Source organism: Primulina huaijiensis, chromosome 4, assembly GCF_012295235.1.
Source record: "Primulina huaijiensis isolate GDHJ02 chromosome 4, ASM1229523v2, whole genome shotgun sequence".
Taxonomy (NCBI): Eukaryota; Viridiplantae; Streptophyta; class Magnoliopsida; order Lamiales; family Gesneriaceae; genus Primulina; species Primulina huaijiensis.
In genome coordinates, this window is record NC_133309.1 from 3,262,070 (window position 1) to 3,289,342 (window position 27,273).

General features: G+C 39.9%; 2 protein-coding genes across 2 annotated transcripts; both read left to right on the forward strand.

The window, feature by feature from the left end:
• Window positions 1–5,303: 5,303 nt before the first annotated feature.
• Window positions 5,304–7,247, forward strand: LOC140975881 (uncharacterized). Its single transcript, XM_073439806.1, has one exon. The coding sequence runs from the start codon at window positions 5,304–5,306 to the stop codon at window positions 7,245–7,247; it is 1,944 nt and encodes a 647-aa protein (XP_073295907.1).
• Window positions 7,248–20,617: 13,370 nt separating this feature from the next.
• LOC140975244 (uncharacterized) lies at window positions 20,618–25,082 on the forward strand. Its single transcript, XM_073438840.1, has 11 exons — window positions 20,618–21,264; window positions 21,355–21,409; window positions 21,534–21,633; window positions 21,730–21,937; window positions 22,182–22,235; window positions 22,331–22,470; window positions 22,707–23,277; window positions 23,450–23,564; window positions 23,650–23,699; window positions 23,884–24,027; window positions 24,600–25,082. The coding sequence occupies exons 1-11, from the start codon at window positions 20,761–20,763 to the stop codon at window positions 24,834–24,836; spliced, it is 2,178 nt and encodes a 725-aa protein (XP_073294941.1). The 5' UTR covers window positions 20,618–20,760; the 3' UTR covers window positions 24,837–25,082.
• The last annotated feature ends 2,191 nt before the right edge of the window (window positions 25,083–27,273 follow it).

Below are 27,273 nucleotides of genomic sequence, written 5' to 3' on the forward strand. Positions count from 1 at the left end.
TTGAGTGGTCCATTGAGATGGTCCTTCCATTTGAAATGTCTTTTTCTAGATCATTAATCTAGAAATCAACTTCTCTTCCTCTTTTATTTCTCTACAATACTAGTAGAGATGAGCTTGTAAGATATCTACTGAAATCTCATCTCCTTTTTCTTCGTAATGTTTAATTATATATCGGAGAGGTTCCAGCTGTTCTCTATATTTCTTGATTCTTCTTTTCGAAACTTTTAGATATGTGAAATACATCCTTAAGTTTCGTTCTGATGTGGTTTCACTGGTTCCATTTACCCTTATTTATAGTTGGGATTGGGTACAGTTTTCTTGTTTTATTGGATTTTCTTTATTAAAGATAAGATATCCAATGTTACTTTGTCCTTTACCACCTATTATTGGTGGTACTCGTGTCTTTTTACTACTCATTAGTGGTGGTCCTTGTTATTCCACTCACATGGTGGTCCTTCTTTTCTTAGTGGGTTTGGTCACCTGTCTTTTTTAATTTTGTCGAGGCATCTTTGGCTTTTTGTTTCCTCGAGGAAAATGTGATTGTGGTCCTTCCCCACTTGTCCTTGTTTCGGTAAAATGTTTACGATCAGATCTCGGTTTGAATCCTTTACCGAACTCCGGTTTTTTCTGATTCTGGCATTCAGGACAGATGTTTTCTGACCCTCTTCCTATATGTGCCATATTACAGAATTTTCGGCGAGTCTCTTTACTGGCCGGCAGCTTACTGTTCCATAGAAGATTTCTTTTCTTCTCAAATAAATCTTCTGCAAAACTTGTTGTCTTTCCTGTCGTAGTATTTAACAGGAATGATCCATTTAAAGAATTTTGATAAAACTTAATGAAAACTTGATTTTGTCCATCTCTGTGAGACAGACCCATATACCCCAAGCTCTTTTGGTAGAAATATCATCATTGAAGCGACCAGGGGTGTTTCTTCTGTTGGAGGATCCTTGATAAATTTCTGAATATTTGTATCTTGCCTCCTTAACTTGATGAAATGAAAGGCTTCATGTGAACCTTTCCCTGCAGGTTCTGGTGCTGCACTGAAAAAGTATAGCTCCAAAACATCTCCTCTGGACAAATAATCATTATTCGCTCAAGTTTCATGAACAGCTTCCTGAATCCATTTGGGTAGTCCTGAAATTTCTGGAAAGCTGGGTGATGTGGTATAAACTGAGGCAAGGGCCCTGAATTCGTACCAGGCTTTGACCTCCTTGGGATATGAATTAGGTTTCATCCATATCTTAGGATATTTTCCTGAAACATCAACCCGGTTGGTAGCTGGGTTAATGCCAATTCTTGTTTTAAATTTCTCCCAATTCTGTTGGTAAACATGAAATGGAGAAATTACAGTTTAATTAGTACCAACCTTAGTTTTGCCTTTATCAGTACGAGGCCTAAGGTTGATCTCTCTCTCTTAAATCTCCGAGGTGAAGGGTTGACTTGAGGACTCAAGATAAAGATCTGGGGTCTCAATTTTTGTTTCAGCCTACTCATCTGGAGATGATCCCGACTTAACACTTGTGCTAGGGATACTTGAATCCCCTGCTCCAGGTATAGAGTCCTGTACTCGAAAACTCTCCATTTGAGAAACCAATGGCTTATCAATGCCTTGGAAGATAGACCTTTGCATTACAAACCATAATTGAGTATATGCCTGTAAACATCCTGTAATTCGATCAGAGACAATTCTCTTATCAGCTTGTTGAAGCCTTCCCGCAACTTCTGCGTTCAGTGCTAACTTGTTGAACTCGGTTTGAAGCATTTCAAGGTGTTCCCTCAAATACCTCTGCATCTTGATGATAGCATCAATGTCAATGCTGTCCATCAAAAGTAAAAAAAATCTGCAAGAATGTTTTCATGAGATTTAATTATCATAATATCAAAATTTTAATTTTGACATAATGCTTGCCATCTTAATAATCGGGCCTTCTCAGGTTTAGACTCAATTCTATTCCTTAAGAAACCTTTTACCTGTGTGTTATCAAAATGAATTTCTTTGCAAGTAAAAATAATGGTCATTTCTCAAAAGCCCTTTTTACTGCATAAAATTCCTTTTCGTTGATATGCCATCTGATGGCTTCTGCATCTGAGAATAAACCACTACAATAGCTGCATGGTTGTTCTCCATCTGGTGTGAGCTTAGTAAGAACTGCTGCCCACCAATGATATGCCACTAAAATTCCTTTTCGTTGATATGCCATCTGATGGCTTCTGCATCTGAGAATAAACCACTACAATATCTGCATGGTCGGTATACAATACCAGATCATCCTCATCTTGAGGAATATCCATCTTTGGAAGATTCTTACAAATCTCATTTAATTGGCATAGTCCTTTTGTGTGTTCATCCGTCCATATAAATCTAGCATCTTTTTTCAATAATGGACTGAACACTTTCCTGTGTTTTGCTAGGTTCTTGATAAACATCCCAGCAAAATTAACAACTCCTAAGAAACTTTGAAGTTGCTTCTTGTCTTTGAGACTTTCTGGAAAATTCTTCACTTTTTCCACTATGTGTTCTTGCAGAATAATTCTTGACTCATCGATTTCAATTCCAAGGAATTCAATCTTTCTTGTGGCAATGACTGCTTTCTTTTCAGATAAAACCAGTCTTTCTTTTTTACAAACATTAGAGAAAATCTCCAAATGTTTCACATGTTCATTCATATCTTTAGACGCTATTAAAACATCGTCAATATAAACAAACATAAATTTAAAATAATCTTTAAAAGGATTATCCATCTTCCTTTGAAATATCTGGGGTGAATTAGCCAATCTCATTGGTAATACTTCCCAAATATAATGTCCCTGAGGTGTGGAGAAAGCTGTGAATTTCTTGCTTTCTTCCTGCATCCGAATCTGATAAAATCCGGACGTACAATCGAACTTAGAGAATATCTTAGCATTGCGTATGCAACTTATTAGATGTTCTATACTAGGTATAAAATACCCATCAAACTCCAGAATCTTATTAATTTCTTGATAATTAATAACTAATCTGGGTTTTCCTCGTTTTATCTCACCATGATTTCTTACCAGAAAACCTGGACTGCTATATGGTGACATTCCTGATTTGATTAAACCAATGTCCAAATGTTCCTTGATTATAATCTGCATATCCCTTTGATCAATGATATTCATTGGGATAGGCTTACAACGGACAAATTCATACTCTTTGCCTTCCTTAATTTTAAGGCAAGCTTTGAGTTGATTTCTGTCCCACCATGCCAAATGATCTTCATTGTAATTTTCTTTGATCCTTTTCTTGACATCTTCTAAAGATACCTTAGATTCAAACTCTACTTCATTCTGATGCAGAGTTATCTTCAGGTATTCCATATCTTCTGGTTGGAGCGTTTTATCTGCTCTCAACTGGAGCATTGTTTCTCCAAACCTTCTTGAATCTTTCATTTTTGGGTTCAGAAGTTGTCCTGAATCAACACGCTTGCTGCGAAACTGGATTGGCAATTTTCTGTAAAATGCCTCTCTTAGTCTCTGGACTATAATTTTGTGGTTACAAGGAATTGTAAAAATTAATCTTCTAGTCTCATTTTCTTGAGTATATGACTTGAACATTTGTAGGAAATTGTTTCCTAAAAAAATATCAGCTCTTGTATCATGAAAAATAAATTGGTGGTGTCTTCACCTTGTACCAAGGTGTTTGCCCAGCACCTCCAATCATTATTTCAGTCATCTTAATTCCTTTACATAGGATTAAGATTCTTCTAGAAAAATCTCGTCCAGCAATCTTAGGTAATTCTTCTTCCAAATTATTTGGAAAAACTCCTCGTTTTGCTATACAGATTCCAGCACCTGAATCAATATAAGCAGCAAAATATTCTGCCTTATATTGTTCGTATAACATTCCTACTGGAATGTATATGGAGAATGGACTTGTGGTCATTGGATTTTCCACATCTTATCTTCTGCCATAAACTACATTCCATACTCTAGTCGTTTCCAAGGTTTATGTTCCTCGAGAAACTCTAGTCCCAGAACCAATTGATCTGATTCTTTTCCTGGAATTCCTGTGATATGAACTTCCAATTTTCCAACTTGGATCATTCCTTGGTAAGTTCTTATCATATGTTGTTCTAAATAGTAGATGGTATTACAAGGAAATTGATTCCTTTGTTTCGTAATATTAAATACTATTTCGACTTCCTTCCACCCTTCTGGGCATCTAAGCTTTCTTATTGTTGAAAAACTTTTTAGCTCCTGTTGGGTTTCTTGGACAGGGGTTTTTTCCCATCTGTAGCTTGTAATTCTATCTCCTTGAAAAGATAGTCTTCTTGATTCCAATCTAAAACTCTGATTCCTTTGTAGAATCGGTTGGTCTTGTATTTGGATATCTGTTTCCTGTATTACAGGAAATTCTATTCTTTCTGGATAAATTGCCTGAGCAACTTTTCCAAATATCTCAGGTATTTCAATGAACTCATTTCTAATAAACAATTCTGAATGATGTGTGATACCCCGGGAAGGTCCGGGGGTCATGGATAGTGCCCGGGTCAGGGAGGGTGATTATTCATGAGACGTAGTAAAGTCGGTATGGGGGAATAGGTCGGCAAGGAAGCCCGGTCCCTGGAGGGCCTGGGACGATGCAAGATGAGCTCGACAGAGACATTCCAACGAGTTCAGAAATGTGCCGAGCCATTGGAATAACCGGGACATAACCTCCTCGGGACATTATATGCCCGGGTCTCCTCGATATAAGTGCCACATTAATTACGCCGGCATAATAGGGTGTGAACAGCCGACCTATCTCTGACAATGATATAAATGGTTGACAAAATTAAGTGGGCTGGATGTGACTAGTATACGATTTAACATGTCAGAATATAGGGTATAATCAGCCGTCCTACTATAATTAATGATCAGCACAAAGAACGAGGTCGTCATTACGTTCTCTTACTATAAATATCAGGGTCTTCTTTGCATTTATGATCCATTGACACATTAAATACTCTCATTTATTACTCATTTACACCCTATCTCCCACACCAATCACACAGCCCTCACGGGGTTACGTTGGTTTTCTTGCTTGAGTTCATCACTGACTTAAGCATCGGAGTGGTCACGCCGGATACCCCTCCGGCGCCCATTCACGTGGTTACTTTCTTTGTTGCAGATCCTGATATTATTGTCCAGGAAGCAAGCTTTTGATCCCGATGTCTTGTTCTCATTTTCCTCCATTATTTCGATAGTAGATCCGGCATAGCACCCGACCCGGCTCATCCATTTTACCCGGATCACATCATTGGCGCCGTCTGTGGGAAATAGAGTTCTAAGACGTTGATATGGCTCCTACCAGAAGGACGAACCAAGACACCTCTCGAATCCAGGAAAAAAATAACACTCATCTTTCTGGTGCAGGTGGCCCGCCACCCACTGGTCCCCGGCCTACTATTAACTTGACACCGGAGGACTTGGCTAAAATTGTATCCGATGCCGTGGAAGCAGCCTTGGCAAAAAAGCCCCTTGTTAATCATTCTACTCGGCCCGAACAAGAACAGGGGCATGCACAAAAGGAGCAGGAGGAAGCAAGAAGGGGGGAGGAGAGGGAGTCAAGTGCAGGCTCTAAGTCTCCCACTGTGGCAGAAGAATTGGAAGAGTTGAGAAAGAAGGTGAGAGTGTTGGAAGGGCAAGTTGTTTCTAAGTGCAATGCTCAAATTGTCAAGGGTTGCCCATTCTCTGATGCCATCATCCGGGAACCACTTCCCGGGCATTTCAAGTCAGCCAAGATTAAGGACTATGATGGAAGTTCAGACCCTGAAGAACATCTTGCCAGATTCGAAAACATGGCCATGCTACACTGTTATGGGGATCAAATTAAATGCAAAGTATTTCTGACAACCTTGATAGACTCAGCCCAGAGATGGTTTGAAGGGCTAACACCTCAAAGCATTCATTGCTTTGAAGATTTTCAAAAGGTATTCTTGCATCAGTTTAGCAGCAGCAAGAAATACAAGAAGACTGCCTTTAGTCTATTTGAGGTGAAGCAGGGCCAAGATGAAACTCTGAGAGCCTACATCAAGAAGTTTAATCGAGTAGCTTTGGAGGTCTCCGCCTGTGCTCCAGAGACAAAAGTCACAGCTTTTATGCAAAGATTGTGGGAGGGAGATTTCTTCCGATCCCTGACCAAAAAATTGCCCGTGGACTTTGAAGATCTTTTATCCCGGGCAGAAAAATATATCAACATGGAAGAGGCGCAAAATCAAAAAAGAGAGACCTTGAAAAGATCGAGGGGAGACCGGGTTGTTAGACCCGAGGAGAGAGCCCACAAGAAAAATTGTCCTGGACATTTCTCTCATGTACCGTTGAGAATTGCCCGGGATCGAGAGATTCAGGAATGCAGTTCAGACATAGCCCCGTCTCCAAGTTTGATGGCACGGGCACCAAGACCAGAGAAAAAAGGGTTCTGCACCCTTCACAAAGAGTGTTCTCATAACACGAATGAATGCCAAACTTTAAGAAAAGAATTCAGTAGATGTTCTACGCCAGCATCTCATCCTCTTCGAGACAAGTTTAGACAGCCACCTTGGTTGTCTCGACGCCCCGGACCTAATACTCCTCAAAAGTCAACAGACACTCCGAGTGGAAGTAGAAGGGAAGACACGAGTTCCCGGGAAGAAAAGAGTAGACAAGCAGAGAGGAAGGGCCCTTCCCCAAGCCGAGGAGAAATAAAAATGATTTCGGGAGGGTCCACAGATGGTGATTCCAACCGGACTCGGAAGGCAAGGAGCAGAAGAGAGTGCTTGGAGGTTGATGGGAGTGGGAGAAATGAGCCAGCGATCAGCTTTGGCCCAAAAGACCTCAGGGGAGTCAGTCCACCCCACAATGATGCTCTTGTTATCCAAGCCCGAGTAGCTAATTATGATGTGTTAAGAGTATTTGTTGACAATGACAGCTCTGTCAATGTCATCTTTAAACAAGCATTGGTCCAAATGGATTTGCACGAATATCAGTTAGAGGCGGTTGAGACTGCCCTGTTTGGTTTTGCTGGACATGCCGTGTACCCTGAAGGGGAAATCACCCTGCCACTGACCTTGGGGACCGGGGATTTGAGGAAAACGGTGATGACAGTCTTTACAGTAGTGGATGCCTCGTCCTCATACAACATCATCTTGGGGATGCCAGCTATGAATGAGATGAGAGCTGTGGCCTCTACTTATCATCAAAAAATTAAATTTCCTGTACGCGAACGGGTCGGAGAAGTCAAGGGAGATCAACCTTCTTCTTGAAAGTGCTATGGGGAAACTGTCCGGGTAGATCAGAAGAAGGCGAGAAGGGAGGGGAAGGGAAAAGAGAGTCAAGAAGAGATGACCAGAGAAAGAGAAGTACATTTTGTTGCGGAAGAAGAGCAAGAGGTGGTGGAAATTGAGCCGGGAAACCACGTCCGGGTGGCCCGAGACATCTTGTTAAGATCGATTGGGGGCAATCGTTGAGCTACAATAACTCGGTTCTTGAAATATTGAACACCGATGAACTAAATCGAGTTTGATATGAAATCAAGCGGAAAACACTCGAAATAATCCTTCGTAGAAACCGATTAAATATTTTGTAAAACATTTAAAATATATGCAAGTTGAATGAGTAAAAATATTTTAGTTGAACCATTTTATCAAACACTTGGTATGCAATATTTTGGTATTTGAAGAACACATAAAATGCTTCAACAATTCATATTTAAAACTATGAAAATGATAATTAAATGCAATAAAAAAAATAGACACAAATTTGTTTATGGATGTTCGGAGACTTCAAATGCTCCTACGTCACCCCTTCTTCCCCTTGGGAAGGATTCACTAGAAGACTTTGATTTATACAACTCTTTGTACAAACCCATTCAGCTAGGACTTACCCACTGCCTAAACTGAACTCCTAGCACTCAAGATTGTAGGCAGCACCTCACAATCAACATATTGTTTAATGTCTCATATGCAAAGACTACATACACAAGTTTATTGTCTTTGTGCAAGACTCACTCAACTAATCTTTGAAGTTCAACTCTCTTGTATATGTGTGAGTGATTGTGTGTGAGGAATTTATCATTTACAGTGTACATCTCAAGTATCCTCACACAAGGGCTTGTGCTCTCAACTAGCTGATATATTCATACTAACTGCCCATGCTTTGAATCCCCTTCAAAAAGCTCTTGTTTGATCTTCAATATGTTGTATTTATAAGCCCCAACAATGATATATACGTTAGACAAAATAATATTACCGTTTGGAAAGTTTCTGTACTGTTTCTGAAATTGCAACGGTCAAATTCGTCTTAGTGGGCATTTTCCCGACTGGTCAACTTTGGTCAACCGGTCAACTCTGGTCAACTCAATTGGTCGTTCAGTTCAACTGGTCAGTAGCTGGTTCAGTTCAGTTGGTCTGGTTCAACTAGTCTTCAGCTGGTCTGGTTCAGTTCCAGCTGGTTCAGTTCAACTGGTCTGGTTCAACTGGTCTTCAGCTGGTCTGGTTCAGTTCCAGCTGGTTCAGTTCAACTGGTCTGATTCAACTGGTCTTCAGCTAGTCTGGTTCAGTTGGTCAGCAGCTGGTTCAGTTCAGTTGGTCTTATTCAGTTTCAGTATGTGTGTTGAAATCAGCCTAACTGATTTCAGTTTGTGCAAAACCAGTAGATTCATCGTCATTTATCAGCATCTTAAGCTTCGATTCAGACTTTGACCTCTGAAGATGATTTGTAGATCTTTGTCGTATCTTTCCAACGCATACTGAATCGCTTCGTTTCAATAACTGAGCTGAGAGATATGACCAAAATACCGCAACTGCTCAAACCCAACTGATTGCTGTTTTCGTGTGATCAGTTCGGTAATTCAGCGATCAGTTAGACCATGATAACATCCGATTTTTCCCAACTGACGTGAAATACGACTTGTTCCAAATTGAGTTTTATGATCAATTAACTTGGCGGATTATCATTTGGATCATCCAATTGAGAGATATAATTAAAAAACCGAAGCTCGCCAGAAATTCAGTTTGTGCAGAATTCAGTTTCAGCTTGCTTCTTGTGTTAACAACTTCACACTTAAGTAAATATGTTAGAAACACAATAACAAGTTTTGTTAACATCAAAATCAAGATTGCGAACTTGAAAAGTTCCAACACATCTGCGTGTCCACCCGAGTAAATCTCTTAAATTGTTTAAAAGCTAATGTTAGTATTTTTGCTTGGTCTCAACAGGAATTAGCCGGGGTCTCACCCCAAGTGGCTGAGCATAAATTAAATATCCTCCCGGGATCTCGGCCTGTGAAACAGAAGAAGAGGCACTTCGGCTCTGAAAAAGATAAAGTAATTGAAGAGCAGGTGGGAGAACTACTGCGGGCCGGCCACATCAGAGAAGTCCAATTTCCTACTTGACTCTCAAATGTGGTCCTCGTTCCAAAGGCCACAGGAAAGTGGAGAATGCGCTTCGATTTCAGGGACCTGAATAAAGCCTGCCCCAAAGACTGTTATCCACTCCCCCGGATTGATCAGCTGGTGGATTCAACCTCCGGATGCGAGTTGTTAAGCTTTCTGGATGCTTATCAGGGGTACCACCAAATCCCCTTGGACCTTGAAGATCATGATAAAGCCAGTTTTATCACTTCCGGGGGCACCTTCTGTTACGTTGTTATGCCCTTTGGATTGAAGAATGTTGGGGCCACGTATCAACGCTTGATGAATCACGTCTTCCAAAAGCAAATAGGTCGGAACATTGAAGTATACGTGGACTACGTTCTGATCAAGACCCGGGAAGTCTCCTGCTTCATTGATGATTTGACTGAAACTTTCACCAACTTGAAACAATATGGAATAAAGCTCAACCCAGCTAAGTGTATCTTTGGGGTAAAAAGTGGTAAATTTTTGGGGTTCTTAGTGACTGATGGGGGAATTGAAGTCAACCCCGAAAAAATCAGAGCAATAATGGACATGCCTTCCCCTCAATCTGTTCGGGATGTACAAAAACTGACCGGGAGAATTGCAGCCCTGTCACGCTTCATTTCCCGGTCTGCCCATCGAAGTTATCCATGTTTCCAAGTTCTAAGAAAAGCGCAAAAATTAGGTTGGGACGACAAATGTGAGCAAGCTTTTCAAGACTTGAAGAAGCATTTGGCCGAGTTGCCTGTTTTGGTAAAACCAGAGCCCGGAGAAAAATTATGGATTTATTTATCTGCTACTGAGTATGCTGTTAGTTCGGTGCTTGTCAAAGAAGAGAAAGCTGATCAGAAACCAGTATACTATGTTAGTCGTTCCCTCCGAGGAGCCGAGTTAAATTACAGTGAAACAGAGAAAATAGCCCTGGCCCTGGTGGTAACTGCTCGGAAGCTGAGATCATATTTCCTTTCCCATCCAATCGTGGTCCTCACTAACTCCCCACTCGGGAGAATCATGACACATGCCGAAGTATCGGGCAGAATGATTAAGTGGACAATTGAACTCGGGGAATATGACATTGAATATAAACCTCGAGTTGCTATAAAAGCCCAGGCATTGACAGATTTCTTAACAGAAATGATTCAACCGGGAGAAGAGGAAGTGTGGAGAATTTTTGTTGATGGTGCATCCAATTTATCTGGATGTGGGGTGGGGGTGGTTTTGATTGCTCCATCAGGAGAGAAGATCAAGTTGGCTCTAAGAATCGACTCCAGGGTCACCAATAATGAAGCTGAATATGAAGCCGTTCTGGCAGGATTACAGGCTGCCCGGGAAGTTGGTGCTTCTCGGGTCATTATCTATTCTGATTCTCAATTAGTGGCCCAACAAATCAAAGGAACATACGAGGCGAAAAATGAAAAAATGCTCAAATATCTAGGGCTCATCACGGCCCGGGCAACATCTTTTATCGATTGGAGCATTGAGAAAATCCCTAGAGAAGAGAATGGAGAGGCTGATACCTTGGCCAAATTGGCTGCCTCGATGTCAGACATAAGCACTCGAGAAATCCTCTGTTTCACCCGGCTTGTGCTTTCTGTTGATGAAGAAGTACCCCCGATTCAGAAGAACTTATGGATGACTCCTCTCATTGAATATATAGTCCATAGCAAGCTCCCAGAGGATCAGGCCCGGGCTGCAAAAATCAAGAAACAAGCACCCAGGTTCGTCTTTTTGAATAATATTTTGTACAGGCGATCATATCAGGGCCCTTTCCTCAAATGTTTATCAGAAAATGAAGTAGAATATGTTCTTTGAGAAATACATGAAGGTTGTTGCGGTGAACATCTCGGTGGAACTGCCCTGACTCGGAAAGCTATATTGGCCGGACTCTGGTGGCCCCAAATGAATTCAGATGCTGCCCAACTTGTTCAGAAATGTAAAGGTTGCCAACACCATTCTAATTTTCATCATTGCCCATCTGCTAACATGCAACCTATCTCACTCTCATGTCCGTTTGATCAATGGGGGTTAGACATCGTGGGACCCTTCCCCATAGCTCGGGCACAGAAAAAATTCCTTCTAGTGGTCGTGGATTATTTCTCTAAATGGGTAGAGGCCGAGCCATTGACTAAAATTACTGAAGAAGAGGTCATGAAATTTCTATGGAAGAATATTGTCTGCAGATTTGGCATACCGAGAAGATTAATTTCAGATAACGGAAGACAATTCCAGGGGAAGACAATTACATCTTGGTGCCAAAAAATGAAGATAGTTCAATCTTTCACTTCAGTAGCCTACCCCCAAGCCAACGGCCAGACTGAAGTGACCAATAGAATTATTGTACAAGCACTGAAAGCCAGACTTCATGGGAAGGACAAAGACTGGGTTGAAGAATTACCAAATGTCTTGTGGGCGTATCGAACTACACCTAGAACAACTACTCGGGAAACTCCTTACAGCCTAGTCTATGGTTCTGAAGCAGTCTTACCTGTGGAGATCGGACAAATCTCCCCTCGGATAGAATCTTATCCGATCAATAACGATCAGACCCGGGCCATGGAACTTGATTTGGTCGAAGAAAGAAGAGATCGGACAGCCATTCGAATGGAAGCATATAGAAGCCGGGTAATGAAATCCTACAACAAGCATGTTCGATTACGAGACTTCCAGGTTGGTGATTTAGTCATGAAAAAGTAAAATTAGGCGGTGATGTAGGAAAACTAGAAGCACGGTGGGAGGGACCTTTCAAAGTAATTCAAAGAGTTAGCTCGGGTGCAGTCTATTATTTTGAAGATCCTTAGGGACATGCTCTGAAAAGTCCCTGAAATGCATTTCATTTGAATTAATATTATGTATGATGAATTGTACCTATTATTTGTTCTCTTAATAAAGGAATCATTCAACAATTGATCTACCAAGTCCAAGGATCCGTGCCTTGGCCAGGAGACCCGTACCCCGGTCATCTACAAAGTCCAAGTACCCGTACCTTGGCCCGGGGACCCGTACCCCGGTCATCTATAAAGCCCAAGGACCCATACCTTGGCTCGGAGACCCGTACCCTGGTCATCTATAAAGCCCAAGGACCCATACCTTGGCCCGGGGACCCGTACCCCGGTCATCTACAAAGCCCAAGGACTCATACCCTAACCCAAGGATCTGTACCCTGATTATTCATCAATACCGGTTATTAAACTTAAGGGATCATGCCCCGACTTAAGAATGTTGACTGGAGGTTGAATTTTACTAAGATATTTAAAAGTCAATACTTGGAAATATTAAGTGCAAGAAATGAGAAGACATGATATTCTCATTAAAACAGTGAAAATAGTTGATTACAGGGTACCCGAAAACCCGGGAAAAAGAAAAAGAAAAAGAGTAACAATTATAAAGCCCTAATCTACTTGAGGGTCCTTCTCATCTTCATCCTCATCATCTGGGAGGGCCGCAGCAGCCTTCTCCAAATCCAGAAAATCTTCCCAGTCTGCTGGGACAAGGCCCGCCTCTTGAAACTGCTCCAGGCACTTGTTGAAGCCCTGCTCAAAGTAGGGGAAAGCTTTGTCAGCCACCATCTTCTTGAGCTCTGGGGACTTCAAGAATCGAGCCATTTGTTCCTCATGAGCAGTCTTTATCAGGCTTCCAGCAGCCTGGAAATCTTCGGCCCGGACTCGGGAGGACTCTGCCTTTGCCCTAGCTGCCTTCACTTCTGCCTGGGCCTCAGCAAGCTCCGCCTGTGCCAGGTCCATTTGCTGCTGCCAACAGGCTTTCTCTCGGGCCAAGATATGCTCGTGAAGGTCCTTCACCCGGGCCACCTCCTCTTGGAGTTTGTCATGCGTCTCCCGGGCGGTGGTGGCTTTATCATTGGCCCTCTTGGCAGCCTGAGCCACTTGCTCAAAAGCTGATATGAGCATTTGCAGGCCCTGACTACAAATAAAAAGTTAGGGACAGATGTATGGTTAAAGTAAGGGTTAAGATAAGTTTAACTTACAGAAAAAGACCGGGCAACTCCTTCGCATAATTTCGCGTTGGGATGGAGTCCTCTCAGATGCTCCACCTCGTCGGGCCGCAAGAGACCCCGGATCATCTTCACAAGATCCGAGCTGACGTCTTCCCCAAAGATGTTAGGGAGGACCCAAGACCTTCCGCCTGAGAGGCCGGTAGACGAACCAGTAAGAGGAGGGGATCGGATGATTTCCTCAGGCTCATCCTCCACGACCACCGTTTCTGTAATCGGCTTGGTCACGGCTTTTCTCTTGCGATGATTCAAAGGCGCTGGGTCTTTCTCATTGGCCAAGGAAGTGGTCTTCTCCTGGGCCTTAGCTTCTGCCTCGACCCGACGCTCCTCAACTTCTCGGACCTCAGCCTCTGCCCGAGCTCTACGCTCTTCTTGCTCTTGAGCTTCCCGGGCCCTCTTCTCTGCTCGGGCCTTTTTCTTGGCAGCTGCCTCCAGAAGGCTCGCCTTTATCATATCTTCTTCAGCTGCACCGGAGAAACAGTTAAAAGATTCACATAATGAATAAAAAGAGAAACCAAGGAGAATCATTTACCGGCCTGCGACCCGGCTTGGTCGAATTCATCTATTATCTGATCCACGGGATCTTTAGGATGAGACCCGAGCCCGTAATAAATTAAGTTGTCCCCCCTATTAATACTGAGGATAAAAAAGATTGATTTTCTAGGGTATCCCAAGCTTGGGTAAAGGGGGGAAGGAACTTGTAATCTCGAGGGAGCTCGGGTTGACTGGGCAAAGAAGGAAGAAAACCTAAAGCACAAGTCGGAAGAGTCGGGAATTGCAAAAAGAAAAATTTTGTTTTCCACCCCTTCAGGGAGGAAGGGATGTCAGTCAAAAACCGATAATGCATCCGGGCCATGAAAGAAAAGACCCCATCATTAAATCGGCAGGAGTAAAAGTAGTGGAAAATAGAAGAGTTGATCAGAAGGGATTTCATGCGAAATAAAATAAAAATGGCAGTCATAATGCGGAAAGCATTAGGGTAGAGATGATTGATGGGAAGCCCAAAGAACCGGGCAATCGCTTCAAAAAAGTAAGGGATGGGGAATCGAAGCCCGCTCTTGAGTTGTTTCACAAAAAAAGGTGTGAAAGCCCGGAGGCGGGGTATCCGGATGATCATTGGGCTTGGGGATTAATATTTTATAGGTGGAGGGAATGGATCCTAAAGATCTAATTTCCTCTATATTGCCCGGACGAAGAGTAGAAGTCACAGTAGAGAACCACAAAGGCCCTGCTACCTTATCCTTCCCCTTGCCAGGAGTGCCAAGAGTACGGGAAGAAGTTTTGGGTTTTTGGAGAGGTCGGGAAGAGGAAATAGGTATGCCTATAGGAATATGAGCAGATTGCTCGGAAGGAGTCGGTGAGTTATCCTCTGACCGACCCCTAACATTGTTACCAGACGTGGAAGAGGTGGAATTTGACATAATGAATAAAATAGTTTATAGAGAAAGGTACTTACGGGAAGAGAAGTGGAGATGGTAATTGGTGGCTGGAAAATCGTCGGAGTAGAAGCTTGCGCGTCGGAGAAGTTTGAGAGGAAATTTTAGCAGGGTTTGGCCGTTAGTTCGAATTTGCAAATGATTTTCGAAAAACTAATAAACTACTATATATATGGGGTAAGAGTTGATCAGCACCGTTGATCTAAAATAAATCGGACGGATTAGAGTAGTATCGGAAATCGGGCGGGGTATTTGAAAAGACAGGCGCGGGAATCGAGACGTCATGATGTTTATCTTCTCGTAATACGAAAAGATTCTGACAATTTCTTCTAGGGCTTACGTCAGTACTGAAAGTATGACATCATCCTTATCATCTCGGGAAGACTAAACGACAAATTATTTTCCTGACCGGGCACACAAAACTAATCGGGACAGCGAGTTTGACTCTAGCCCGACTATTTACGGAGGGAGTGATGTTACCCTAGGAAGGTACGGGGGTCATGGATAGCGCCCGGGTCAGGGAGGGTGATTATTCATGAGACGTAGTAAAGTCGGTATGGGGGTATAGGTCGGCAAGGAAGCCCGGTCCCTGGAGGGCCCGGGACGATGCAAGATGAGCTCGACAGAGACATCCAACGAGTTCAGAAATGTGCCGAGCCATTGGAACAACCGGGACATAACCTCCTCGGGACATTATATGCCCGAGTCTCCTCGATATAAGTGCCACATTAATTACGCCGGCATAATAGGGTATGAACAGCCGACCTATCTCTGACAATGATATAAATGGTTGACAAAATTAAGTGGGCTGGATGTGACTAGTATACGATTTGACATGTCAGAATATAGGGTATAATCAGCCTTCCTACTATAATTAATGATCAGCACAAAGAACGAGGTCGTCATTACGTTCTCTTACTATAAATATCAGGGTCTTCTTTGCATTTATGATCCATTGACACATTAAATACTCTCATTTATTACTCATTTACACCCTATCTCCCACACCAATCACACAGCCCTCACGGGGTTACGTTGGTTTTCTTGCTTGAGTTCATCACTGACTTAAGCATCGGAGTGGTCACGCCGGATACCCCTGCGGCGCCCATTCACGTGGTTACTTTCTTGGTTGCAGATCCTGATATTATTGTCCAGGAAGCAAGCTTTTGATCCCGATGTCTTGTTCTCATTTTCCTCCATTATTTCGATAGTAGATCCGGCAGAACACCCGACCCGGCTCATCCATTTTACCTGGATCACATCAATGTGTATTAGATAGAGCATATGAAATCTGATAAGTAATAGAATATGGTCTATTACCTTCCTTCATCAGTCTTTTTTCCTTGAAATTTTGATGTAATGTCAAGGCTCGACTGAAATCTCGATCTGCCAGGTTGTAGGCTATCCTTGGATAGATTACTCCTACTATTTTTCCTGCCTAGAGATTTCCTGAGATAGTTCCCAGTACTGAATCTTGAAGGGTCCCCATTCTTTTATCATATATAGCAATATCAATGGGTGAATCTATACCTTCTTTAAAAGTAGCTTTTATCATAATTTGGAATGCTCCAATATGAATCCATGACATTGTCTTTGCTACTTCTATCTTGAATTTTTGTAATTCCTCCTTAATTTCTTCAGAAGGAATTAATTGCATCTCCATTCTATTTCCAGTAAGTTCCATTGGGATTGCCATTTCCCTTCTGAAGATTTTATAGATTAGATGATGCTTTCTATTTCTTAAGCCAAGATTTCCTAAGAACTTTTCTACATGTCCTGCAGAGAATTCTTGATATCTCTGTAGACTAGGATTTTCTTTCATGATCCTTTGGACCATGTTATAAGATATTGTTGTCTGGCTAAAGAATCCAGACAAATCCTCATGTGTTTCGTGTCGAAACACCTCGTTTTCAGTCAGATTCCTATTCAGTTCCATCGGATTCTCCCTGACTGAGGACTTCTTCTTCATATATACTCTCATCTGAGGCAATGTCCTCAAATCGGTATACCTGAATAAGATCTTGGTAATAAACTGCTTATTCAATATCCGGAGTTGGATCGAATCGTTTAATACCTCTTTTTTCATTTTCTGGACAGTTAGTCGAGATATGACCTCTTGCTCCATATGTCTAGCAATTACAATCCTTAAAACTTTCATTAGCTCGTGGATGAGCCCTTCTGAAAGTTTTCTTTGTAGGTGTTCTTCTTGTGCTTTGAGATGTACTCGATGTTTGGGAGGATGTCCTATTTCTGGATGGTCCGCTTCTTTGTCCAGATTTATAAGATCTGGCTTTTTGTCTAGACCAAACGGTTCTTGATTTCCAAGAACTTCTTCCACTTCTATCATAAGGATGAGTCCTGAAACTTTTCCTTTTATGCTTTTGTGGTTTACTTCCAATAATTGTTGGAAGATCATTTTCCTTACAACACAAATGAGTACGTTTGTTAATACCCCTTAATCGTTTGTAATTCTTTTGTAATGCTGCCATATGGCACCATTCCGCCAATTTTCCTTTTAGAAAAGAGGCTCTTCGTGCAAATGTATCTGGATTTCCAGGTACATATTCCCTTATGAGCATTTCTCTCCAGAGACTTGGCATTTTTGCGAAGAAAAGCTGCATTTATAGCTATGTCTTCTTCGACTCTTGAATTTCATCTATATTTAGTGAATAACATAATGTATTCATCTACTAAACAGATGCCATGTAATTCAAGACTATACAGAGCTTGTGTATATTTCTTCCTCTTCTCTATATCCTGACTGTTAAAATAGTCTACCTGTGGGGACCCGAACTTAATTCAACACTTAATTGTTATTAGGATCAAATATAACAACTAAGTAATGTGGGACATAACATTTTTTTTTAATACAAGATATACAAGTGCGGAAACGTAAGGTAATCAATTCTAATACACATATACATCTAATGGTACAAATCCTGTACACCATTTATTTATTTCAGCTAAAGTTTAGTTACTAGATCAAGTACTAAACCACTCTACTCTAAGTCCGGATCGCCACGCTAATCCTGAATCTCTCATCCTCTTCCTGCTCCAGGTCCTGCCCCACCTGTTGTCATGCACACATACAAAACAAGACAACAGCCGGATAACTCCGGTGAGAACTACATCCCAGTATAAACAATGTAGACATGCAATCATATAAAAACATATATCAAAGCATATAACAACTATCATTAACATGTAGCAAATCAACAAACATGAATGATATAAAACTGTAAATCAACTTGTCATCTCAGCCTCGATTCAATCGACGCGTCATCTCAGACTCGACTCATTCCTAATCTAGGGATCCCAGGGTCTGGATATTGACAAATATATCGAATCTCAGTCGATAGGAATGAATCAACCCTAAACGGCATCGATATAATGCATATATCCAGTATGTGGGCGAATCAGCCAACAGAATAAGCGAATCAACCAATAGCATAAGCGAATTAGCCAAGGACTCAACGAATCGGCCGAAGAATAGGCGAATCAGCCAAAGACTAGGCGAATCAGCCTATGACTCAATACATCCATTATCTATGAATCAATAGATCACACACATCAATTCTCATAAATTGCAAGTATCAATGCAATAAACTAAAGTATGTGATTTAGGGAAACTCGAGTCAAACCTCACTCGAGTTGTGCAATCCCAACTCAACATTAGTTTATACCTTTCACTCTGTTACTCTGACTAAGTCGAAGTCTCTGATTCAAAGCCTGTTAAAATCAATATGGCCATCACAATATATGGTATCAATACACCACTCAATCAATACTGGATATAATCAGAATTCAATCAAATCCCGTTTTAACAGCATAACGTCATAATCTCAATATACCCAGCAATACCATTTCAATCAGATCTCCATCCCAACACCTCATAATCGATAACAATTCAATTCTGATATCAAATCGACTCCCAAATTCATAACAATTTCATATGGTATCTGTTCCTCTATCCAGTTTTGATTATACGATGTCTAACATGTCAAGAACATCATATAGGAATCATATCAGATTCTGACCATATCATAATTTCAAAACATATCAGAACGTAGCAAAACTTACGTCCAGTTGTAGCCTACGTCGATAGGAACACAGTACCGAAGTCGGATTCAAAATCTGACGGACGGATCTTTCGCAAATCACAAATCTACACGACAAAAGGCGTAAGGATTTCTTCCGAAGATTTCTCCCCGTTTCCTTTTCTGATAATTCTGAAGGAATTACGTTTATATATCTATCCTTGCATGTAAATGAAACGTGTCACATTTTCTTATATTTCGGTCGGCGCTCGAGCGGTTAAAAATTACCGCTCGGGCGTGGCACTTTCTGTCCGAGCCTTCCATTTTTATCCACTGGCGCTCGGGCGGTAATATTCTACCGCTCGGGCGCCAGACGTTCTGTCCGAATGATAAACTTATGGTGCACTGGCGCTCGGATTCTCCACTCACATCTTACTCTGGTCCTTGAAATCTCAATGTTGTCAATTAATCAACGTCTGATTACAGTGATTAAATCTCGGGCATTACACTACCCCTATAAATTGTGCTTTAAATAGGGTAGCCATTCTTCCGGCTATCTCGCTTAGAGATTCTCCGGCTAGGACTGACTCTTTAGTTTCCACCGAAGTCATGTCCCAAGCAATTTTCACTGATCACATAAGACTCATTTCCAAGAGTTTAATGAATCCTTCTCTGTTGAGATCAAGTGTTCATGTTGCGATTCTCATAGCAGATGTCCAATCGTCTATGAGTTCTTCTCTGTTTTTGAAATCTAATACATCAAGGTTAATCATAACCCCGTAAGGATGTATAGGATCTAAAACAGTTTTCCCATAGGGTGTTTGGTGCAAGGAAATTTGATTTCTCCTTGACCTTGTTCCCGTAGGGTGTGATCCTCCACCAGTATGAAAATCAGTTTGAGATTCTCTCATGTTTATATTTTGAGATCCCACACTTTCCCTTGGTGGTTCCTGAGAAGATGCCCAGGTTATAGCAGGTGTTTCACCTCCTGCTGTGTTCATCTTTAAATCTACAACTTTGAGATTTGCAAAAGATTCCGCAAGTTCTTGTAGATCCTGCAGACCAATCCTTTCTAAAGTTGTCATCAGATTAATTTCTTTTATGAGACAGACTTAATTAGATTGATCATCTTTTCCTCTTCAGTCAGAGGTTTCGACATCACTCTGGCTTTCCCTTGTTGATGTAACAAAGGTTCAGTACCGAATGATGGTGGTAACCAACCTCTTGAAGTTCTTTTACTAGAACTAGGTTGTTGTTCTAATTTTTGAATTCTTGTTTGAATGTCCTTTAATTTTCCAAGAATTTCTTCTTGGTTTTCAAGGATTTTCTCAACTCGTTGCGGTACAAAGTATAACATATTGCCATAGTTTTGTACTGTTTTCTGAATTTCTCTAAGATCTAAAGAGAGCTTAGAGGAATCTGGTACTATTTCCATAAACTTATTTGATTGAATCATAAGTTTACCTGAGGGTGCTGAGGATTCCATTTCTGCTCTGGATATCTAACAATAGTTAGATACTCTTGTATATATTCCAAAATGGTATCAGAGCCAAAGGTTACTTTATTCCATTTTGGAAAGCACATGGATCAATTAAATCAAAATAGCTGATAAGGGCATATTTGGTATTTTTAAAGAAAGTTTCTCTCTCCAAATACTAAAACCAAAACTCTTTTTCAAAATGTACTGATACACAATTAACCTTTTGTTTTTTTAAGAAACTAAACTATACCCTTTAGCGGTTTCAAGTAGTCCGGCCTTCTCGAAATTTGAACATTTTGGCGCTCAAAATTCAGAACCCTAAATCTCCCACCATTTCAAAAAGATATCCACCCAAATCTGCCAATCGATCAATCAAAACCCTACTTCTTGCTGCTCAACCACTCTCCCGATCATCACTGAAATGGACAGTGATGAAGATTTCCAGTCAATCCCACCCCACGAGGAACCATCTCCGCAAATTCAAAGCCGGAGGCTTAAGCGATTAAAGAAAGCCAATCCCAAATCCCCCGCGAATTCCTCACTCGAACAAACGGGTGACCCCCTTCTACTTTCTTCAGTTGATTTCTCGAAGTTGGACCTTGATTCGAATGATTCGAATTCTGCTGACGATCTATTACTACATCAAGAATCAGTTCCCCAAGGAAATATCGACGAGAATGAGAATGCGAGCAAGGATAATTTTGATGTTGGATCGAATGCAGGGGTCAAGAAGAAGACTAAACGGGTTCTGGAATTTGATGCGGAACATGTAGGGGATGTTGGAGAACGAAGCATTTATATTGAGCTGGAGAAGGAACAATCTGCTGAAGAGATTTTTCCCGAGAGAAAAGGGGGCAAGAAGAAGAATAAAAGAAGAAAGAACCATGATACTGACAAGCCTGTAAACAATAAGAGAGAAGAGAAGGTAACAGCATTTTGTGCTTGCCACTCTTTGGTTATGCTAGTTTGCGTAGAATTTAAGTTGGAAACTCTTTTTGTTGCTTTGATTTTACAGGAAAGAAAGGCTTACCTAAAGGAACTTCAAGCTGAATCTCAGAGACTATTACGAGGTTTGACTTCTTTTTTAGTGTGTTGGAGAGCTATGCTGGCGATATTACTTTCCCATTCTTCTTTAATTAATTTGTATTTTTATAAAAAAAAATTGATTTTTGTTTCTTGTTGATGTCCGCTTAGAATCAAGTGGTGCGGCATTTAAACCGACTCCAGTCACAAGGAAGCCCATATCATCAATCCTGGAAAAAATTCGGAAGCGAAAGCTTGAATTATCAAAAAAGTAGGTTTATTTTGTCATGCTCTCCTGCAAGAATCTTTAGATTACATTATCTGTGACGGCCATTATGATTTTTTGACATCATTTATCGTGTGGCAGATTCAGCATTCCGAATGACCAGACTCGCACTGAAGATGACAACAGTTTGAGAGAGAAAGTAGATTTTGAAGTTCCTAATATAAATGAAATAAAAACAGTAGAGAAGGACATGGTAACATCTGGTGTGGATGTGCAGAGAAGTTTAACTCCTCCCAAGTTGGATGGATGTGATGATGTGAGACCGATAAACCATGAGGATGTTAACCAGGTTGTGCAGATATATTAGTGTGGCATTATATATTATTTGAAAAATATATGTTTAAATTTTTTTTTGTGAAGCTAGTTCACTCATGCACGTGGCTTCAGATAGAAAGTACTCCACTTTTAGTCCCGTAAATGTATGAGAATGAAAATGGGAAGTCATTGTATGATGATGATTATTGACAGTTTTGTGCCTTTCATGTGGTCAAATCATGTGCTGTAAAGAAATTGTTGCTACAATTTTGCTGCAGGCATTAAATCAAGATCCTATGCTCCCATTTCGAGCTCCATTGCAAGATACTGAGGTTAACGTCAGAGTGTTTCTGTTTGAAAAAGCTAAGGCTTCTGTTGAGACTGTTTTTACAAAAGTGTTGAAACACATTTTGGTTTCAACTTGCAGGATCTTTCTGACGACTCACAACCAAATGATAATGCAGTTGAACCAGATTCAGAAAAGCAGAGTGGTCCTCTGGACGAGGAATTTGTTCCATCTGTACTTGATATAAACTTGAAATTTGATTCTGTTCCTACGGATGATAGGTAATTGGGTTTCAGGGTGTCCTTTTTTACTGGTTGAGACAAATGGGATTTGATAAATTACTTGTCTGGTGGTTCTAAGTTTTATTGTACTTTGTGGAGTAGCACTCTTGAGCCTTGATGCATGGATTTTTGATATGGCATGTTCTTGCTGTATTGCCTCTTAATTGTGCTACTATAATAAAGTTTCTAAAACTGGATATTAGCACCCAAATAGTAACTGTGATTAGTATTTCCAGTTCTTCAGATGATGAAGACAATGACAAAGAAAATGTTGATCCCATTCATGTATTTCCTGGTGGCTCTTCTCCAATAGGGGATTATGTTAAAAACTTTGTTGATGATGAAGCTGAGGAAGAAGATGACAGTGATCATGACCCAGATCACTTGCATGAAAATGAAGAAGGTGAAGATGTTGAAAATTACGAGGACCTTGAAGATATGATAGCAACTGAATATGAAGAGAAGCCAATTGATAAGGAAACACGCAATACACTGCATCAACAGTGGCTTGAACAACAAGATGCAACGGGAACTGATAATCTTCTGCAGCGATTGAAATGTGGTCCGGGAATAAGAGACACAATTTTTCCAGACAAGGAACCCGAAAGTGATGAGGATGATGAAGGATTTGATGATGATGAGGATGATGAAGCACAAGAACAAATGGTCCCAAGGAATTCTGCTCGAGTAACTACAAGAATGGCGAAGCAAATAATTTTACAGATGTTTTCTGATAAAGAAGATGTTTATTTGTCAGATGATGAGGATACGCACGGGAGAATTGCAAAAGAGCGCTTCATTAAAAATGTGAGCATGTTTTTATATGATAAAAGTGGTTAACAGATTTCAAGAGTTTCCCTCTCCACACTTTGAATGATAAAATGTACTCATTACATTCAATATTATCATATTTACTTCGTTTTCAGCTATATTAGTTTGTTTCGATTAAAAGTTGCTGGGATTTTTTAAACATCAACAGGAAGAGAAGGCCACATCGGTGTCACCAGTTGATGATGAAGATTCCTGTGAAGTTTTTGGTATCATAAAGAAACTTGATATAGCGACTGGGAATAAGAAAAAACCTAAACCATCATGTAAGACGTGGACTTCAAACGTCAAATATCATTGATATTTCTTAAATTTTACCTTGTCCCTTTATTAGTAATTTATTATTTGCAGCGTATTTTGATACCGTACTGAAAGGAGGAAACAGTAACTCCTCATCCAAGGTAACCTTATTTTATGCCAATCCGCATAAACGGATGCTATAACCCAACAAGAAAATAAGGTCATTATATAACAACAAAACCGTTAAGCCTTAAGTGGTAGGATGTTGTCAAACTTTCTTGTTCGTGTTTTTTTTTAAATAAGTTGCAAATATATAAGAGTACTGATCACAACTTTTTCATCCAGTCATCTTTCCTAGGACGAGTATCAAACCATCCAATTCCATCATCCAATAAGCAGGGGTCTGGAACAGTTCGATCTTTCATATTTGGTAGGGACGACAGTAGTAGTCGGAGTTCTATCACTGTGTCTGAAGATACTTCAGATTCAGTAAGTATATTCATTCTCATGAGTTATACCAGACTCGCTGCCAATTTTACACGCAGTTAACTAGAAGGCTACATTTGGTCAATTGAGATTTCTTCCTTATCTTACTCCATTTCGACAGTATTAGAATATAATGACTAAATTTATTCAGTATAGGGAACATTAGTTAATTTGCACTTCGATGTATTAATGATTGAAAGCAGTCTAAATAATTCATATTCGATGGAATTTAGTTGAGATTCATTTTAAAAAATCTCTTTTCACTAGTTCAACAAATAAAAATTCTGTTATGAACTCTTGTTTTCAAAACACAATTTACTACAAATAAAGAAACATGAAATTTTATGATGAAAAAATTGTACCGTGATGTAAAAGCACATACTCTAATGGTAGAGTAGTACGAAATGCCAATACTTTAGAAGCCAAAATTCCAATTTTCTATCTGATGTAATTTGAAATTGAGCTTTTCATTAGTAAATAAAGTGCATCAAATATTTACTTTTGCTTAATAAATTGCGCACCAAAATCAGCGTCATTTGAGTTTCAATGATTTCGATTTTTTTCTTGCCTTGCAGGTTTCTCGAGAGATCCAACCGACCAGGAGTTTTGCAGCTAAACTTAGCAGCTCGCAGACCAAGTTTAGCAGTAAAAACATAGACGCTGCTGCTTCTACGACCTCGTTGCTCGAAATCTTGAAGCGACCATCATCGCGATCCAATATCTGTAACCAAGACACCACAGTTGATCTCTCAAAGAGTATTTTTTCGATGAAAGTTCCGAAGAAAACAATGAAGATACAAGGAAGAAGTTAACTCAACAAGGCTGAACTCTATGCTGCACTGGGTTGACACAAATAGTATAGTTTTTAATCCATTAGACATTATTTTTCTTTTTTCCTTCCTTTTTCTAAATTTTGTCTTTAATATTGGTGGTCCTCTTACTCTACCAATCATATAACAGTGTTTATATTTTATTTGTTATTAGTTCGTTAAAAAAAGTCTTTTGGTTCTTGCCATTTTAAAGTAACCAGTGTTTCTGAAATATGGGCAATGTTAGTTTTCATTTTGAAGATGAAAAATAAATTTTTACATGTGTATTTGAGTGTATTCAAATATATTTGAAAGAGTTAATTTCAATCCTGTTTTCGTTAATCCAAAATTAATGAAAAGCATATAGTCACATTCTTCTATACATGTGTACCGTAGAAATTACCGCAAGTGTATGGAGTCGAGTTTTATTACTCAGTTAATTTCTTGTTGTGAGGGTACGGAGTCGAGTTTTAGTACTTAGTTGAATTTGAATATCGTCTAACATAGAATGAATGATTTAATCTTATGTTAAGTATTATAATTAAAATAATCTTAAATTTATATAGAAAATCAAATATAAGATTTAAAAAATAGAAACAAATGATTAATAATCGGAAAGAATAATAAAGGGAAAATCAATTAGAGATAAGTGCTATATATTTGATATCACTTGACAATTATGCTCTATTATTAATTTTTACCTATGTTTATACAATAAATTCTTCTAGTTTATTAGCTAAGAATTTTCAATCATTTCTACTTCATTTCCCAAGTGATAAATAGAAATTTATTAGCAATATCGATTCTAGTATCCCTATTAAAAATCAAATATCAAACAATATAAATAGCACAATAAATTTTGTGATGGCTTCAATGGAGTTATATGCTTCCTGAATTCTATAAACACCAAAGATATATTTTACAATATTCTTATTCAAAATCTCTTTTCTCGAGTGCTAGATTTCAAAAAAAAAAAAACATAACGATTCATTTAGTAGTCAATTAATTGAATACAAACAAGTCAAGAAAACACAGATAAACTGAATGAAAGATCAAAATGTATAAATCAAAAGATCAAACCTTAATTCAAATCAAGTTATGTCTTCCTTCTAGACAGTAGAATTAGTTCATATAGGGATGTAATCGAACCAAGGCGCTCGCGAACTACTCAGAGCTCGACTCGGTAAAAATCTCGTTTGAAACATTTGTTAAGATTATCGAGTCGAGCTCAATTTGACAATTTTATCGAGTCGAGCTCGAGTTTAAGGATATTTGGCTCATGAGCATCGAGTAGCTCACGAGCTTTTTACCTAGCGTAGCTCGAGCTCGACTAGTTTGTGTTAGAATAGATGCCTTGCAAGCCAACGTTTGGCTATGGAATTTATTGACTCAAGTGTAATAAACAATCTTTATTTTAATATAATTTAACTTTTCATGGTTTTATTTTACTTTATCTGTATACTCATGTAATCAGCATAGATAAAGTCCTTGATTATACTTTAATACAAATGAATCGTAATTCGATGTCGAAAATCATTTGTAAACACTGTATAATCTAAATTCGTTCTAGTCGATTCAGCCGCCTAAAACATGGATAAAGGTCGCTTGAGCTCGAGACTAGTATCTGTGATGTTGTGTATCGCGTTTCTTGGTAAAGGCATAGAGATGTCCAAACATGCAGATGAGTAGTCATATAATGATTATACCGAATTGCTCTCCCTAGGACTTTCCAAATGGTTATCATTCATCGAGATGATAAAGTCCGTGGATATAATTGTACACCATTAGTCCTTACGACCCGGGACAACACTGAGGCTCTATATGCTAGGGCTGTGCTTTGACTCGTTTACCGAGTCCAGGAGGGTCATCAGGTGGCGAGATTGGGTACAGTTGCGACGCATGTAAGAGCCAGTGCATTGTAGTCGGGAATTCACTTCTCACCTACGGGTGTGGATATCCTGTGTGATCTGATGAAATAATAGTGCATGGAATCTATGGCCAGAGTATGAGATGTACATTAGAGAAGGAGTTTTCCAATTGTACATGTGACGCCACTATTTATTATCAAATGTGTGTCACACAGTTATCGAATTCTTATGCAACCCTCGATGAACCAATGGTTGCAGATTCGATCGGGATATATGAGATGAAGGGACCGTACTGTACGTTAATCATAACCGACTGGTTCTTGCAGGCACTATCAGTGATACCTAGGAAATCATGGGGCGATGCTACTAGATGCTCTTACCATGATTCGATGGGTTTAATCAGAAAATGGTTTCTGACATACTCATGATCAAATGTTGGTGCATGTAATGGGAGCATGGATCACGGGCTTGTAAGAGTATAAACTCATCATGTAAATTTATTAAAGTTCCAATGGGATTTAATAATTAATTATATTTTAATTGAGTTAAAATATAACCCATTAAGTTTTTAT

Excerpts from the sequence above, each read along its gene's own strand:
- LOC140975881 (XM_073439806.1), top strand. The coding sequence starts at position 5,304 with ATGGCTCCTACCAGAAGGACGAACCAAGACACCTCTCGAATCCAGGAA.
- LOC140975244 (XM_073438840.1), top strand. The coding sequence starts at position 20,761 with ATGGACAGTGATGAAGATTTCCAGTCAATCCCACCCCACGAGGAACCA. Across the intron at positions 21,265-21,354 it reads ACAATAAGAGAGAAGAGAAG|GAAAGAAAGGCTTACCTAAA; the intron begins GTAACAGCATTT and ends TTGATTTTACAG. Across the intron at positions 22,471-22,706 it reads TCTGTTCCTACGGATGATAG|TTCTTCAGATGATGAAGACA; the intron begins GTAATTGGGTTT and ends TAGTATTTCCAG.